Here is a 17,306-nt window from a genome sequence, read left to right as displayed (position 1 = left end):
TAATAAGCAGAATAAATGTTTCAAAACAGCTATGAACAGATTAACATCCAACAATTAAAAACTATTAAAAATTCTCCAAACACCAGTAAAATATTTCAAAACAGCAGACACATCCCAAAATATTAAATAATTAAAATGGCAGTCAATCAAGAAAAATAAACTTAAAAAGCCACCTTTACTAACCCCCTCCAGCAGCTCTCCTACGCCTCTTCCATGCAGGCCGTAGCAAACACCAGAAGCAGCAGTAGTGGCTAAGCTCTGTACTCATGATCCTCTTTCTTAGGGCCCATGACCAGTCTCTGTCTCTCACACAACAATCATTTCCCGACCAGTCTTTGACACACACACACCAATTACCTTCCTGAACAGTCTCTCTCTCTCATGCCACACACACACACACACACAGGCTTCCCACTCCCATTTTCTATATTACATATACGGGCTTCTCACTCCCATACTGTGTCTCACACACACCCAGGTTTCTCACTTCCATGTTCTCTCTCTCCACATGCACAGGCTTCTGATTCCCATAATCACTTTCTTTCTCTCACATACACACTCACACACCAGTCATCTTATCAACCAGTCTCTCTCTCATGCATGTACACACACACAGGCTTCCCACTCCCATGCTCTCTCACATATACAGGCTTCCCACTCCCATGCTTTCTTTCACACACATCCCCACAAACCAGGCTTCTTACTCCCATGCTTTCTCACATACCCAGGTTTCTCACTTCCATGCTTTCTCTCTCTCTCTCTCTCACACACACACACAGACACACACACACACATCAGTCACCTCCCTGACCAATCTCTCATTCTCACACACACACACCAGTCATCTCCCTGCCCAGTCACTTTTATTGTCTCTCACATAAACACACATCACCTCTCTGACCAGTTTCTCTCAATCACACACATGATCTCTCTCACACATTTACACACATGCTCTCAATCAAATACATGATCTCAATTACATATAGGCTCTCAATCACAGTTACACATACACACTCTCAATCACACACACATTCTCTCACTTACACACAGGCTGGCTGGCTGTCTCTATCTCTCACTTCCTGCCCCCCTCCCCAGAGCACAAATAGTAGCTGCAGCAGCCTCCTCCTCCAGCCCCTGCAGGTCAAGAAAGAAGAATCCCAACGGCCGTGGAGGCTAATGCTGCTGTCTCCTTTGCCGATTGCCGGCTGCTTCGGATTTTGCTCCGGGCCCACGCTACTGCTTGGGGCTGCTGCTGCCGCCGCTACTTTTTCGTGCAGCATGGCTCTTTCTTCTTCCCGCGCACCCCACTGCACATCACTTCCTGTTCCGGGCCACGGAGGCAGGTGCGGGAAGAAGAAAAGGCCCAGCCGCAGTTGCCAGCCTCCACTAACACTGCTGCTGTTCCCATTGGTCTTGAACGTGCTGATAGCCGGGGCTGCAACAGCAACAGGTCTGCCTCTCGCTTGGTGAAGGAAGAGGGGGGAAGAGCAGCGACACACTGGTTGAGAATCGCTGCCTTAGAGTGCACCTGACAATGGATTTCTAAGTAGGTTCATCATGAGTGATGCTTTAAAATACTTAAATTCTATTATTTCAAGTACTTTCCAGCATTAAAAATACTTTATTAATCTGTATTCATGTATTTTATATTTATTGCAGTTTATAAATACACAGTATCATGTAAAAAGTAAACAAAGAGCATTTAACAGAAAGATCAGATCCAATCATGTAATAAAACAAATATCAATGAATTCATTTCTGAATCCTCTTTCCAAAAATGCAGAGAATATCATAACTATAATAAACAGCAATAATGGTAATAATCATTATAAGAACTTAAGATTTGCAACATGTGCAGAACAGAACTAGGACATGCAAAAAAAAATAAAAATAATAAAATTCTGCCACCAACGCAATGACAGAAAAACAAACTCCCTCCAATACCAAACATTTTGTGAAGTAAGACTAATCTCAACAAAAAAAACAAACAAACACCTAGAACCTTGCCATACCATACCATAATAGCAGTAACTCTCAGGACTCAAATAGCAGCAAACTTATCCACAAAAAAAGCAGCAAAAGCAAGCATTACACCAAGCCCTAGAACACTAATACACCACCTAGTGGGAAAACAGAACAAGCCAAACTGCTTCAAATCTCTACAGAGAAACGACACACTAGCCAAAATACTGCGCCTCTGTTACACATGCACAATCCAGACAGAGCCTTACCTAATACAGAATAAGGAACTCAGAAACAACCATGCAGATAAAACTGAAATGGAAAGAGCCTGAGAAACCACACTCTGTGAACACTGGAATACTGAAGAAACAGCAAACTACAAATATATAAGACATGCACATTCCCAAAGATGACATGCTTCAATCACCATCGTTCTGCTCATGCTTCCCTGACGTACCTCTCCACACCAGAAATTTCATCTGGAATCCAGTCCCAGATCTCATCCTGCTTGTCTGATGTCTCACTGCCACCTTAAACTTAACATGTCCAAGACAGAGCTCGTTATCTTTCCCCCAACAAGTCCAGGTCCCTCTTATCCCTTTTCTCTTTTTCTGTGGACAACATGGCCATCTTAGTCATCTTGACTCCTCTCTTTCTTTCTCTATACATATCCAAAACACCGCTAAAATGTGTTGTTCCTTTTTCTGTTATCGTCCCCAAAATCCATTCCTTCCCTTCTGAACACACTACCAGAACATTTATCCTGCTGAGATATTGCAACCTGCTCCTTCGCAGGTCTCCCAGTGAACCATTTCTCTCCACGCCAATCTATGCGCATCTTCTCCTTCTCCAAAGTCGCTACACCCATGTAACTCCCCTTCTCAAGCCACTACATTGGCTCCCTATTCGTTTCTTCATACGGTTCAAGCTGTTCCTACCCACAAGAGCCTTCGCTCTGCAGCGTCTCACCACCCCTCATCTCTTCCTTTACCCCTCCTTGTGAAGTCACTCCGATCTATGCCCTTCTCTACCGCCAACTCTTACTACATGCTTTCCATTTGGCCGCACTGTCTGCATTGGCGTTTCGTGCTTCCTCGCTTGCCTTGCTCAAATCCAGCTTAAAAACCCGCCATCTTTTGAGGACGCTTCTAAATTTTAGCTCCCGTGATTCCTCCACTTAGAGCCTTTTTGATGTTGACCATTTTCTTAATAAATGAAATTCCCAAAGCCTTGATTAGACTGTCAGCTCTGCTGGGAAGGGACTGTCTCTTATATGTTTTTGTACAGCACTGCCTACGTCGAGTAGTGATAAATAGTAGTAGTCTTCGTTGATGTTTGCTCTAAACAAAATAAGTCCCACGGCTTTCTGTACAAGTTTTTCCTTCCACGATTTTTCTTTAACTTTTTTTTTTTTTTTGCCTTCCAGGAGCTGCAGGAAGTTTAAATCATTGTATAAAAGATGCCCTGTTTAGAAATCATGCAAGCAATCTTCACAACCCCAGGGGGAAGGAGTGACACCTAGTGGCCAGATTCAGGGCCCATGATTTGTAGGGTTCTGGAAGAATCCCTGGTGCATGGCCCCCATCCCCCTGCCGAGGAGTCCCACTGCAATGAACTGGGCTAAACGAATCAGTAGGGTGATATGAAATAAGGGGGAAAATACCCCTGGGGAGTTGCAAATGAAAAGGCTCATGGTTTTGTAGTTCAGCGCAACTGGGTGAGATGGAAACCCAAAGGATCAAGAGAAAACTGCTGGTAAAAAAAAAAAAAATGTGGGAAAAAAAAGTGCAGGTGAGCTGATTTGCAGGGTTTTAGCAAGGGTTTTGCCCAATTTTTACCCAGAACTTAAATGTGTACCTTACAGGATTTTTCATTCATTTTAATGATACTATAAGAAAGTGATCTGTACAGGCACTCGTGTCAAAAGAGGTATAACAGACAAAAAACAATTTTAATGGAACATTTATTACATTTTTTACAGGTAATGCCCTGAAGAAATTTGGTCTGCCATCCAGCCATAAATCCCTCGGGTAAGACTCTGATTGACGTTAATTTCGTCTGGTCTGCAGAGAGGAACAGAAGCTTCATTCTCACTGCTCGGGAGCGAAGCGTGGGATTTTTCCTAATTCAGTAGTGGCAAAGCCATCAATTATGCATAAAAAAAAAATTCTCATCTTCTTCAGTCATCTTTTGTTAACTGTCATTAGGCCTCTTGTGAAATTTTGAGGTGTGGAAAAAAAAAATGCGTGCACAGGAGAGACATTTCCACAGGATGGAGCCAAATATCCCCTGAGCCAATTCAAGAATATTTTTTTTTTTTGTAGCACAGTAATAAAATCTGCAAGTTGAGTACGTTCAGATAATTCAACCACTGACGTGGCTCTACAAGTTTGCAGAAATAAGGCCAAAGCACCTTTGTGATTTCATCCTACCCTGTGAAAATTGCTTGGCTGGGGGTTATTTTCCATTCCCTCCCCCCCCTCCCCATTTTTATTGATCCCTCTGCCCCATTAACAATCTGACCCAAACAATGTGCATAGGTGACACCTGTGCCCTCACCGGCCAGGAAGGCTGGGAGGGAAGTATCTGAGACAACCTCAGTGCCACTTCTTCAGCCAACAGAAGGCGTCGTGGCAGTGGCAGCTTATTCTCTCCCTGCTTTGCCTCGGAGCAGGTACCTTGCCTCTTTGGCGTGTCTGAATCCCTGCCAGCCCCACTGGACGGAAGGCCTAGACCGGAGTCTTCTGTGAGACAGGGGCTATGGTCTGAGCTGTGGGACTGGCCCAGCGCTGACTTTTTTCATGCCCATCACAAACAGTTGCCCACACAATTTGCAGATGACCCATAACCGCAGTCCAGTTTCACAGCAATCTTTAAAGTAAAACCAATACAATTTCCCCCACCAAATAATTTAGTTTTAAGTTTTGTGAATTGTGTATGAACATTTTATTTAAAAGAATGTTCAAGTGAAGTATTTTTATATAATTGCGTTTGAATTTGCATGCACGTTATAAATAAAGTACGTTTGTGTCTATAAGCGGCCCCATGGGAAGGATCCAGTGTTCGGTTTAGTGATCGGCCATCCAGCCTGTCACATTCATTTTGAGTTCACTTGCAAACTTTTATCAGTGCATCTACCTTGATGTAGAACAGTAAGAAGGGTACAGTGTAGAGTTCCTGATCTGTTCCTTCCTTGAGCTCAGATTACAGCCTTTAAATGCAGGTACTTCCAGTCACCGAAGAAGAGACTTGATGATAAGATCCTCAGTGCTGTGATTTTCCAAAATATAGACAATGAGTTTAACATGTTACCGAACGAATCATCCGGTCATTGACATTTCAGTGCATTTTCTATACAGTTCAATGAAATCTGTGTTACATTTAGTCTGTTATGTGATAAGAGTATATTGTCTTCCATATTTAGCTACTGTGAAGTCAGTGTCTTGTACTTTGTCTGCACTGTTTTAGGGGTCGGTTTCCTCCACCAGTGGAGAATCGGCCAAGTATCTGGAGCGAGAGTCCACCAAAATTTGTCACAAAACCTAGCAGAGTCACCGTGAAAGAAGGGCAGACTGGAAAGCTCTCCTGCAAAGTCACAGGTCGACCCACACCTCAGATCATTTGGCTTAAGGTAAGCCTTTCCGGTAGAAGATTGATCTCCATTGCAAACTGGGTATAGAAAAGAGGGCACATGCCCATGCAACAATAAACAACACAACATGAACTCAAATATTTGATTCATTTTGAGGGTTTAAACACATGCATATTTAATGGCTCTATAGAATAATTCTCTTGTACTATAACATGATAATTCCTGGAAAAATACACTAATCATCACATTAATGTAAAAATAAGACATTTTTGAAGGATCTGCTTCTTCAAATACATTATTTTCTCATTATACAGATTTTCAGACCAAAGAAAGACTTAGGTCAATATTTACTAAGCCACGATAAGGCTATAATGCATGTTAAGCAGGTTTCATTGCATGATAAATGCTGTTTATCATGCTATAGCCATATCGTGATATTTAGGTCCCAAACATGCCTCTATTACAACTAGCTGCTTTGCATATGATTTGCATACACGAGGTTTGCAAATTTATGCAAATCTGCTCATGCTTACCTAATTCTATGCAAATAAAATAACACGGCTGACTTAGAAAAATATCGGCTCCATTATTTTATTGAATATGAAGGAGATGTAGATATTTTTCTGTGGGAGCATTGGGACACTGTAGTACAGGTTCGAATGCTCCCAAAGTACAATCAAAGGGCCCTGAGGGCTGAAACTACACCCTCCCAAAATTAAACATTTCCACAGGGAGGGGGGGTTTCCCAAGACCCCTGTCCGCTCTTCTGCTGTCTCTTGAAGTGGCACAGGACCTAACAGTTAACACCCCCTCAAACAAACAAGCCTTATAATCCTCCCCCTTTCAGCCACCACCAGAGGGGTTGATGGCTGAGAAGTAGTAGGCTCCCAGTTCGCATAAGGAAATATTTGTTCTCAAAAAGGGTAAATGCTTTTCGGCAGCCTCCCAGTGGAGGTGGTGCAGGCAAAAAAACAATAGGGGGTAGATTTTTAAAACTTGCACACGCGCGTCCATGTGCGCGCGCTACCCAGCGCGCATGCACGTGGATGTGTGATTTTATAACATGCGCGCGCCGGTGCGCGCATGTTATAAAATCGGGGGTCAGCGCGCGCAAGGGGGTGCACATTTGTGCAACCTGCGTGCGCCGACGCCCGTGGCCTTCCTCAGTTCGCTCCCAGTCCGCTCCAATTTAGGAGCAGCCTGGGAGGGAACTTCCTGACCCCCCTATACTAACCTTTCTACCCCTTTTCCCTAACCTTCCCGCCCCCTAGCCCTATCCTAAACCCCCCCCAAAATCCTCGTCTTACCTGTTGCGCCTGCTTCGAGCAGGCGCAGGTTGCGTTCACTGGCACTCTGCCGGCATGCGATCCCCCGGCACAGCTGGAGGAGGGAGGGAGGGAGGGGCGGCTAACATGGTCCGCTTTTTTCAGATGAAATCTGTTACCACAGAATAAACTAGGCTCTCACTTGATATTTGAACATCTTTATGCAATCTTCCACGTTGACCCTTCTCCAAGAAAAGGAAAGGAGATTTACGACACGTTCAGTCAACCCATGGGTCTATTAAGCAGTAGATTTTCCTTCTGTGAAGGGGCTGACAAAGCAATGATGAAAAAGCCTGGATAATGCTAAAACAAATGGTAGGAAAATCCCCCCCCCCAGGGATGCAGATTGTACTGCTCAACACTCTGAGACCTTTCAACCAGAAGCTGCTTCGGTCTCACTGTCACGGGACACGTGCCGCTGAAGATGCTCTCATGAAGGAGTAATTGTCCCAGCTGCTAACTTGTCATTTGCTAAAGGCTACAGGTCACCAAGGCTTTTTTTTTTTTAATTTCCCTATCATGTTTTACCCCCAGGGCGAAAAACAGTTACAGCCGAGTGAACATTTGCAAATGTTTGAGAAGCTGGGCATTCACTTTCTAGAAATCCAAGATGTCCGAGCAGCCGATGCCGGGACGTACACCTGCTTACTGCTGAACAGTGCTGGAAGGACCTCCGTGTCGGCAGAGCTCACAGTCCAAGGTAGAGGGGGAAAAAAAACCCGAATCCAGACCACTGAAATAAATCAAGCAGGGGCTGAACCCGTTTGTCAGTCAGATATTGGCATAGTTCATCTTTAATTGTGTATGTGGGGAGGGGGCCATGTCTACGTTCTTTCCTTTGCTTGTATGAAACTTTAAGGGGTGCCTACCTATTGGTATTTTTAATTAAACTTTGAGTGCTGTGATTGTAACGGTAGCCTTGACTCAAATAGCAGCAGCTGTAAGAAGGTGATATTGTTAATTAATGATATCCATCTTTCCTGCAGGGGGCTCTCATGTGCAACTTCACATTTCAGTCCTGGTCTTTAATGTCAGGAAACTGGAGATGCTGAACTTTTTTCAAGGACAGCTGTAACACCTCCTACCCTTTTAGGCTCACACAGCTTGATATGAGCCTTATGCATTTGGGGAGGGGTGTTTGGGGGGGGGGGGGGTGCAGCTTTGTCTACTCCACCTAAGCGAAAGGCCCACCCACAGATGCTTTTCTGTCTAAATAGTTCCTCTTTGAAAATTTGCTGCAAGGTGCGTGGGCTTTTGCATTTTACTATTTCAGCAGGCGGAGGAATAGGGTCAGAGCTCCGTGTGCAGGGTGTAGGTGTATCTGCACGCAGAGCTTATTCTTCCTGACCCCAGGGGACTACCTCTTTTAAATCCGGCTAAAAGCGAGCGCGTTGTGTAAGTACACCCAGTACCTCCTCTGACTGCTGTGCACGGCACCATTTTCACCCTGGTGGGATTTCATCGCTTAATTCCATAGTTACCCGCCTGCATCCCTTTGAAAATTGTCTTCATTGTAGTCGAGGCTATGACAGTGTAATCGAGAACCATTATTTAACCCTTTTTAATAGCACTGTCCTGATATCTAGGCTTATGACGCAGCTGAAAACTTTAAATCCAATCCACAGACCCTACCAGAGCCATAGCCAGGCAATTTGGCACCTATGGCGATGGTAAAAGGTGTGCCCACTCTGTATCCTCTCCTCTACCTCTCCCCCCCCCCCCCCCACTGGCACCTCTACCACCCTCACCACCAATAATATCCCTTCCCACCTCACCGACGACACCCCCACCCCCACTGCCACCATCCTCCTTTCTGCCCCCTCCTATCCCCCATCCACCTCCATCAATATCACCCCCTGTCCCAGGTCCCCTGGCTGCATTAATGTACCCTTTCATCTTTTTTTGTACTGGAGGCGACGGCTTCTCCTGCACTGCTCTCCCTCCCTCATCCCCTGGAAACCACAGAGAGAGACTCATGATGTCAGGAAAAGACCCCAGGGCCCAAGGCCCATCCAGTCTGCCCATCCGCCCAATTAATTTAGCGTTGTAATTCTTATCAGTGCCCCAGAGATCCCCTGTATTTATCCCAAGCTTTCTTAATTCAGATGCTGGTTTTTGTCTCCACCACCTCCACTGGGAGGCTGTTCCACGCACCCACCACCCTCTCTGAAAAGAAACATTTCCGAAGATTATTCCTGAGCCTACCCCCCTTTCACCCTGGTTCTAGAGCAGAGGTGTGCAAACCTTTTTTTTTTTTTGTGTGCTGGGGCCATGAAGCTCCTTAAGTGGGGATGAGGGAGAAGCCCCCTCTCCCTTGGAGTTCATCATTAGAACACTACAATGAAATAGCAATAACCGTAAGAATGGAGCATAAACCGTTCACATTACAACCCAACAAGCGGAAAAACTGTACATTCAAACTCTGGTGTCATCTCAGTAAAACGAAACCCCTCACTGTGAAGTCTCGGCGACGACCTGTACATAGGCATTATCATCTCCTTTTTTTCCTGCTAGCTGTGCTTCTCTCTATGCATCCTAGCCTCCTTCTGGCTTTGGCCACCGCCTTGTCGCACAGTTTCACCCCTCGACATCATCAGACACATTGCTTATTGTGGGCACACCTCACCTCACAACAAGTGCTGCTCCTTTGGATTTTTGGACCCTAAATACATGGCTCTGCCTTGGTTTGTTTTTTTTTTTGCATTAAAATCTTTAACTGCCAAGCACTTGACCAATCCTCGAGCTTTCTTAGATCATTTCGGAGTAGGATGGTAATGCACCGTCAAAAATGCAGAAGCTTACAGTTGTCACGGTTGCTAAAAGTGAGGTCTCATCACACTCCTGAAATGCACTGTGTCGTTTCCTAGACAGGTGATGATAAATTGCCAAAAGATGCAAAGATTACATTTGCCACTACTGAAGTGAAAAAGGAGATTTCCTCATCACATTTTTCAAGCAAAAACCAAAACAAAACACAGGGAGAGAGAGCTGTATAAGTGAAATAGCCAAAGCATCACAAAGACTGCATCGGGGAAGCTCTCCTGTAAAACTGGATGGCACTAAATGAACTTTACTGTGGTGAAAAACACCTACTCCCTCTTCTGTCTCTGTTTTGCTTTCTTAAGGGCAAATCTTTAAAGGGCCACATGCATAAAAATCGGGACTTATGTGCGAGGCTGGGTCCTGCGCGCGCTGCGTGCGTTTCCAAAAGGGCCCAACCACGCGCGCAAGTCCTGGTGCGCGCACAAGTGCTGGGCCCTGAAAAAGGGGCGGCCAGGGGCAAGGTCTTGGCGGGGAGGGGCGGGGTCGGAGGCCGGCTGGGACAGCGGCCATTAGTCACTGTCCCGGGGAAGCACGTGCCAACACCCAGCCGGCGTGCGCAAACCACATCTGCTCCAGAGGAGCAGTAAGTCGTAAAATAAAAATTTCCAGGCAGCTAGGTAGGAGTTTGGGGTTAGGCAGGGGGGTAGGGAAGTTCCCTCCCAGTCTGCTCCTTAATTGGAGCAGACCGGGAGGGAACTGAAGGAGGCCCGATTGCGATACCGCCCGTAATTAACTAAAATTCACCCCCCTGCATGCACCGCCCGCACATGCGTGCACGGATTTTAAAATTTGGTGCGCATGTGCGCGTAGCCAACGGATTTTATAACATGCACGCACGCCAGGAACTGCATGCACATGGACGCGGGCGCTCCTTTTCAAATGTACCCCTTAGTGCGCCAAGTGTGTGGTGAATCCTCCCTTTCTTCTTCAAGGGAGGCAAGTACAGTCTTGACAGTTCATTACCATCCTACTTGGAAACTAAAGAGCGATCAATCTAATTTTTGTACAATTTCACTTATAGTTGACTTATTTAAGGAAAAGACAACTGTTTTTTGTTAGACTTTTTGATGATCATTGAACCAAATTTGTAAATTTCGGCGAACACTTGCAAAATGTATTGGGTTTTCAAAACACAGACAAATATTTACACAATTAATTGAGATATTTTTCTTCTTTTAAAAATAGTTCATTTGGCATGAGCATAAAAAATAAGAGACTAAGGGTTAGAATGCTAATTTTGATAGAATGAAAGTATTATTTAAAAATCTTATTTGCCACAAACTTCCATACATAAATGTGTTCAGTGCAGCTTACAGATAATATCCACAGAATCACACAAAACATAACAATAAAATCAGTCAGCATACACATATACAATAATCACCATATTAACAAGAGCGTTGTCAGTATCCAAATGCCTCCTGGTTTTGATGCATTTTCTAAACATTTAGGCATCTGTTATCTTGCTTATAGCTAATGGTAAGGCAGTCCACATGATTGAGGCTACGTAAGAATATGCTCATGCCCTGGTTTTATGCAGTTTATAATTCTTTACAGAAGGTATGCTCAAAAGGCTCTTTGTTTCAGAACGAAGAGACCGAGATGGATGATGCCATTTCAGTTTCTTTTGCACCACACAAGGAACGTCTGCATATAGCAACTTACGAGTTGTTGTCAATGTCCGAAATTTTAACCTTGATCGGGCCGGTAACCAATGAAGATCGCCCATTGCCAAGCTTATGTGATCAGTTTTTGCTAACCCCAATAGTAATCGTGCCGCTGCCTGCTGAATCAGCTGCAGTACATGCAACAGTTTCTCAGGTAATGCAATACGAAATAATACAATAATAGTCCAAATGTCCCAAAACAAGTGCTTGAAGCACCGTATGAAACATATCGACCGGTATTAGATATTTCAGTGGTCTGAGCATTTTCAGCTCATAAAAAAGCTGTCTGCGCCAAATGCTGAATGTGAGATTTTAATGTAAGTTGAGAATCTAGTAACACTCCTAGTTTCTTAACTTCTGATTGGATAACTATGGTCTCACCCTCAAGTTCGACTAAGGCTTGATCAGTGGCTTGAGGTTTTATGCCCACCGACAGAATTCTCATCTTTGAAACATTTAAAATCAAACCATTAGCAGCCAACCATGCCTTTATCTCTAACACACAATTACGCAGGCTACCCTCTGGGACAGTACCATTTATATCACTTGGAATTTACAGCTGAACATCGTCAGCATATGAAAAATATAATACGTCCAGGTTCTGCAAGACGGCCCCTAAAGGGGCAAGGTATAGATTAGAAAGGACAGATGATAAGGCAGAACCTTGTGGTAGGCCAATTTTCAGATTCCACCATGAGGAATAATGATCTCTAATTACGCACACGTTGGCGTCTGTCTTCTACAAAGAAGGTGAGCCAATCTGATATCTTCTCAGAAATCCCTAATGGTTCTAAACAGGTAATGAGGACATCATGCCTCACCATGTCAAAAGCACTCGAGATGTCCAACTGAACTAAAACTCTAGTGCATCCATTTTCCAACTGAGTATGTAAGGAGTAAAACAAACTCACCATCAAAAGCTCAGCGGTCTTGCCTCTCCTGAAGCCAAACTTCTCATCCAGCAGATTTTGCTCTAAAATAAAATCATCCCGTTGGGACAAAACGGTCTTTTCCAAAAGTTTTTGCTAACATTGGCAAGTTTGATATGGGATGATAATTTGTGATCTCACTAATTGTGATCTCACTTTTTGGACAGGGTTGACAGTTGTCTGTTTCAATATACTAGGTACGATATGTTCAGAGAAAGAACAATTAACTGTCTTCCTAATAATCTCATAAGCAACATCCTTTACGTTTTTCACTATATAGAATGGATAGTATAAGGCCTTATTTCATTTATTGTCATTTAACCTGTCACTAGTATTGTAGTTTGACTTTGCTGAGGGTGAAGTAATTGATCTTTTTTTTTTTAATAACACGGCTGTTTCCTTCTGCTCCTGTGGAACGGGGGCTGCAATTTTATACATGCCCACCCAACTTATTTCAGTCCGATCACTTCAGCGATTGTCCTTGGCCAGAGGCCATGCACGAGACCTCCTTCCAGGACCCTGCAGTCATGCGCCCCATGTCTGGCCACTGAGTGTCGCCATTTCTCAATGACAGATTTCTCCCCTCTCCCCCAAGAGGCTGTGAGTGCTGCTTCTGCACCATCCTGAACCCCAGCTCACCCAGACTGGTTCCAGCGTTTCATCTTAAGAAACACAAACTAAACTTTTGATTTTTTAAATTTCTGAAAGGAGCCCAGCTGCCATTTAATCTCTTTTGAATGAAAAACAAATCACTTATATGATTGGCGAGCACATGGGAAAATATTTCAGCCAAATGGTAGCCTGTCACATAAATATACTGTAGTTACAATGGAAAACTCTGCAAATAAATTCTTGGTACGATTGTTAATTGAGAAAACATATGTAGAAGATCAGCAAAATGGGAAAACCCTCTGCTAGTACAGCTTTAGAGGTACCTTTGGAATTAATACAATGCACAGTCCAGCTTTTATGTTGGCCAGATAAAGAACCTCACCGCTGACGTGCAGACTCTGAGATAATAGAATGTGGATTCATCATATACTTCGCCCTCAGCAAAGTCAAACTGTATTACCAGAGTCAGGTTAATGACAATAAATGAAATAAGGTCTTATACTATCCATTCTATATTGTGAAACACTTATAGGATGTTGCTTATGAGATTATTAGGAAGATAGTTAATTGCTCTTTCTCTGAGCATATCATTCCTAGTGATTTGAAACAGACAACTGTCAACCCTGTCCAAAAAGATCATGCACTGCCAATTAGTGAGATCACAAATTATCGCCCCATATCAAATTTGCCAGTTCTCATTTATCTGCTTAAGGCTTTTTTTTTTCCATTTCCTTTTAGCTTCCAGCTCAGTTGGAACCAGAGCAAATCCATGCACTAGGGTTCATTTTGGAACTCTGCAATCATGGTTCTTAAATCCTAACACTAGGTGTCGCCATTGCGTAATAAATACGACTCTCTGCCCCTCCCTTCCTCCTAACTGACAGGCCGATACAATGCCATGCACTGGCCACAGCACGCAGCTCAGCACGCGTTTTGGATGTGCGTCCATAACTCCCGATGCAAAACGGGGGTTAGCTCATCCAAAACCCGCGACCAACCAAGCTAATAGTGCTTATCACATGCAAATCCATGTTGATGAGGCTATTAGCTGTTTCCCCCCAAAAATGTGCGCCCAAGGAGTACATTTTTACCCTAAAAAATGAATGCTTGCCCCGGAGCAGGGGTTAATACTCGAGGAGCCCAAAAAGATTACAGAAAAGCAGAAAGTACAGCTTTTCTGTAGTTCCTCCGACTTAATATCGTGGCGATAGGACCAAAAAAAAAAAATGTGTGCCGGCAGTCATTTTAGGAAAAGGGGCAGTCAGTTAACGAGCGTCCACTTTCCTGCACGTGGCTGTGCGCAGGTTAGGAAAACGGATGCTCGTTGAATTGAGCGTCCATTTCCCTAACCCACACTGACAGCCACCTCTCTTGGGCACCCACTGCCTAGGAGGCGCTAGAGGCACACAGTTTCCCCCTAATGCCTCCTTTTTACCACGGAAGCCCATTTAAATATCACATCGGGCACACCGGATAGGTGCATCTGCGCGCGTTAGGCGAGCGGGCGCTCAAGCACGCGTGCTGATATTGCATCGGGCTGTGAGTGCCACCCTTTGCGGCATCCCCCACCTCCCGCCAGCCCTGGCTGATCTAAGGGGGCAGAAAACCTGAGCTGGGAATTGAATCCCGGTCCCTTTCTGCGTGGTAGGTACAAAGCATTGCCACTGAGCCACCAGGCCCCAGCCTCGCATCACATTGCGTGGAAGGAAGTCACTTGACGCCTTAATTCAAAGTATATAATCTCCACCTCCTCCACACCCGTTTTTTTATCCTTTACTCCCAGTCTCTCATGCCAAGGCAGGTGGACGGCGGATCCCACTGGAGCCCGATATGTGTGCCCTTTTTGCTCGCCGGTGGCTATTGTTTTGAGAGACCTCTTTCTTTCCCCACCACCTCCGGTGGCAGGAGAAGGGAACAAGACATTGGCCCGGGAACTGAAGCCAGTTCCTTGCATGGCGTTAAGACTACGCTTTCCCAAGGGCGCGGGGGAGGACTCTGGAATCAGCTGCTGTTTGTTTATGTATTTCCTTCAAAGGTTTATATGCCACCAAAACCTCTAGCCCTAGGCGGCTAACAAAATAAAACATTCATAATCAATAAAAACAAATTAAACGACAATAAATAATAGACAAATAAACTTAACTATAAAGGTCTAAACAGCAGCCTTCAGCAGGATAGTTTCTAACAGCTTCCTGAAAATGCTTGTGCACGTACCTACTGGTAATGCTTCTGGCAGAGAAATCCAAAACCCGAGTCTGGGCCAGATGCACAAGGTGGACCGACGGGACACCCAGCATTCCTTTCTGCAATGAACTTAGCCTGCGTGTAGGGTCGGGAACATGTAGCATTGAGTTCATCCAGGGGGAAAAAAAAGGTCGCTAAGCATTTTATGGACAAGTGTGGCAGTCTTCTGTTGGACCCCCACACACAACAGGCAACCAATGCATGTTCTTAAGAACAGGAGTAATGTGCGATCTCATATTTTCTCCTGAGATCAATTGCGCAGCAGAGTTCAGATGACCCCATATACTTATTTATCTTGTAGAGTTTGCGGCTTTTGTAATAGTGGCCCTGACAAAATCATGGATTCCTGTGGCCAGAAGCAATAAGAGGCACCCCTGTTGCAGTTTTATTTATAATTAAAGTCTGTAAGGGCATCTTGGTCCTATTAAACAGTGCAGCAAAATTAAAGGGAGCTTCCCTGTAACACAGCACATAAGTACGCTTGCATTTTCAATAGCAACAAAAGTTAACACCAACACGGCATCAATACCGGTTTCATAAAAGTAGCAGCGTTCAGCTTTCTGGCCTCTCCTCTTTCTCTGTACCTATAATAGGGTGGCCAAATGGCTCCAGATTTTCAGGACAGGCAGATCCATTTCTGATTTTACCCCCCACTGCAGGCAGGGGCATTGTAATCTTGCTTTTCTTAGGGCATGTGATTGGGAACAGAGAACTCCAAGTCCCTGCATGCAGTGGGGTAAAATCAGGACTGGATCAGCTTATCCTGAAAACGTGGAGCCAGTGGCAGTCCCTGCCTACAGCTTGATTTTGAGACCTTCTTCCCCTCGGGGTCTTTAAACATATTGCAGCCACTGCAGTTGGTGTAAAGGCCCAGATTTAGGCTCACTGAACGTCCTAGAGTGCCAGATATCCGGGCTGAAGAGGAAGCTGTTTCTGCTGGCTTTAGAGGTGAGCACCGGTGCACAGCACAGCCCACCTGAGAGTTCCTTACTCTCTCCTTGTCTCACTCTACCTCCAGGACTGGTCCTTTACAACATTATATGCTCGCATTAGGACTCCAGTCCTTAAGGCTGCTAACCAGTCTGGTTTTCAGGAGAGCCAAAATATGCTAATTATTTTGTTTCTTAGACCAAATATGTATATATATATTACAAAAAAACACTCTAACTAGAGTGGGATACGAGCACTATCTATATTCATTAATTAATATTTCATACCAATATCAATTCACCACCATATAGCATAATTCTTAATTTTTATTACAAAGGTATAATATCGACAGACATTGATTACAAAAGATTTTTTTTTATATATATAATTACATCATCTCACAACACTTCTATCAAAAATGAATACCAATGGTCACACATAACCTAAAACTCTTTACCCAATAACCTCCCTAAAAACCTATTCATAACCCCATTCCCACATTCCTACTCATTCATTCATTCCTCACATCACACTTCACTAGGAAACCGTTTTCAATTTATCCCACCATATATATATTAAAAAAATATATAAATTGTAGCTCATGAATATTCATTGTGGATATTCTGGAAAGCCGAATCGGTTTGCAGCCCCCCAGAAAGGGAGCTGCCCACCTTTGCCCTACGGGGAATCTGAGTGTGTCTTCCAAAGTAAATTTAAACATTTCCAACACAACTGTGCTACAGCTGACGTTAAGTTCTCCTCTTCTGCAAACACCATGTTCCAGAGCTGCTCTGACACAGGGTCTGTCATCCTTGAAATTTTAGGCTGGCAAGCTTAGTTTTATGCTTGTGGAAATAGCTGCTTGTTGCCATCTTAGCTCCACCTGCAGCCTGCATTGTGTCTCGTGCCGAACTAAGTGCGGTTTCAGTGTTTTTGGTGCCTCTCTAAAGCTATGGACTGTAGAAGGAAAGAGGGACTAGAGCAGGCCAAGGAAAAACTGCTTTAAAACAATAAAGAGGCCTTTGAGAAATGAATTGCTTTTTAGATAGATTCGCGCATTGTTTAAACATTCGTTTTTGTTCTGTTATGCCACAAGCTGGTTACTTATGTTATACTTCTGTAGTCCTGGTTTCCTGAATACATTGTGATGTGGTCACCTGGCTCTTATTAAACTTGGCAATTTAATCCAATGCCGGTTTTCTACACAACCTGTTTCTACTGT

At 44.2% G+C, this 17,306-nt stretch overlaps 1 protein-coding gene across 3 annotated transcripts in view; it reads left to right on the top strand.

Annotated features, from left to right (window-relative positions):
• MYLK (myosin light chain kinase) overlaps window positions 1–17,306 on the top strand; it is a 741,434-nt gene that overhangs the window by 277,258 nt on the left and 446,870 nt on the right. For all 3 annotated transcript variants that reach the window (XM_029605228.1, XM_029605226.1, XM_029605227.1), the window contains 3 exons: window positions 3,944–3,992; window positions 5,431–5,593; window positions 7,414–7,579. In XM_029605228.1, coding sequence (XP_029461088.1) covers window positions 3,944–3,992; window positions 5,431–5,593; window positions 7,414–7,579 — 378 coding nt within the window. The remainder of the gene's footprint in view (window positions 1–3,943; window positions 3,993–5,430; window positions 5,594–7,413; window positions 7,580–17,306) is intronic.

The sequence above is a fragment of the Rhinatrema bivittatum genome, chromosome 6 (assembly GCF_901001135.1).
Source record: "Rhinatrema bivittatum chromosome 6, aRhiBiv1.1, whole genome shotgun sequence".
In the NCBI taxonomy this organism is placed as follows: Eukaryota; Metazoa; Chordata; class Amphibia; order Gymnophiona; family Rhinatrematidae; genus Rhinatrema; species Rhinatrema bivittatum.
The sequence above is the reverse complement of the archived record's forward strand: the minus strand, read 5'-3'. Positions and strand labels throughout refer to the sequence as shown.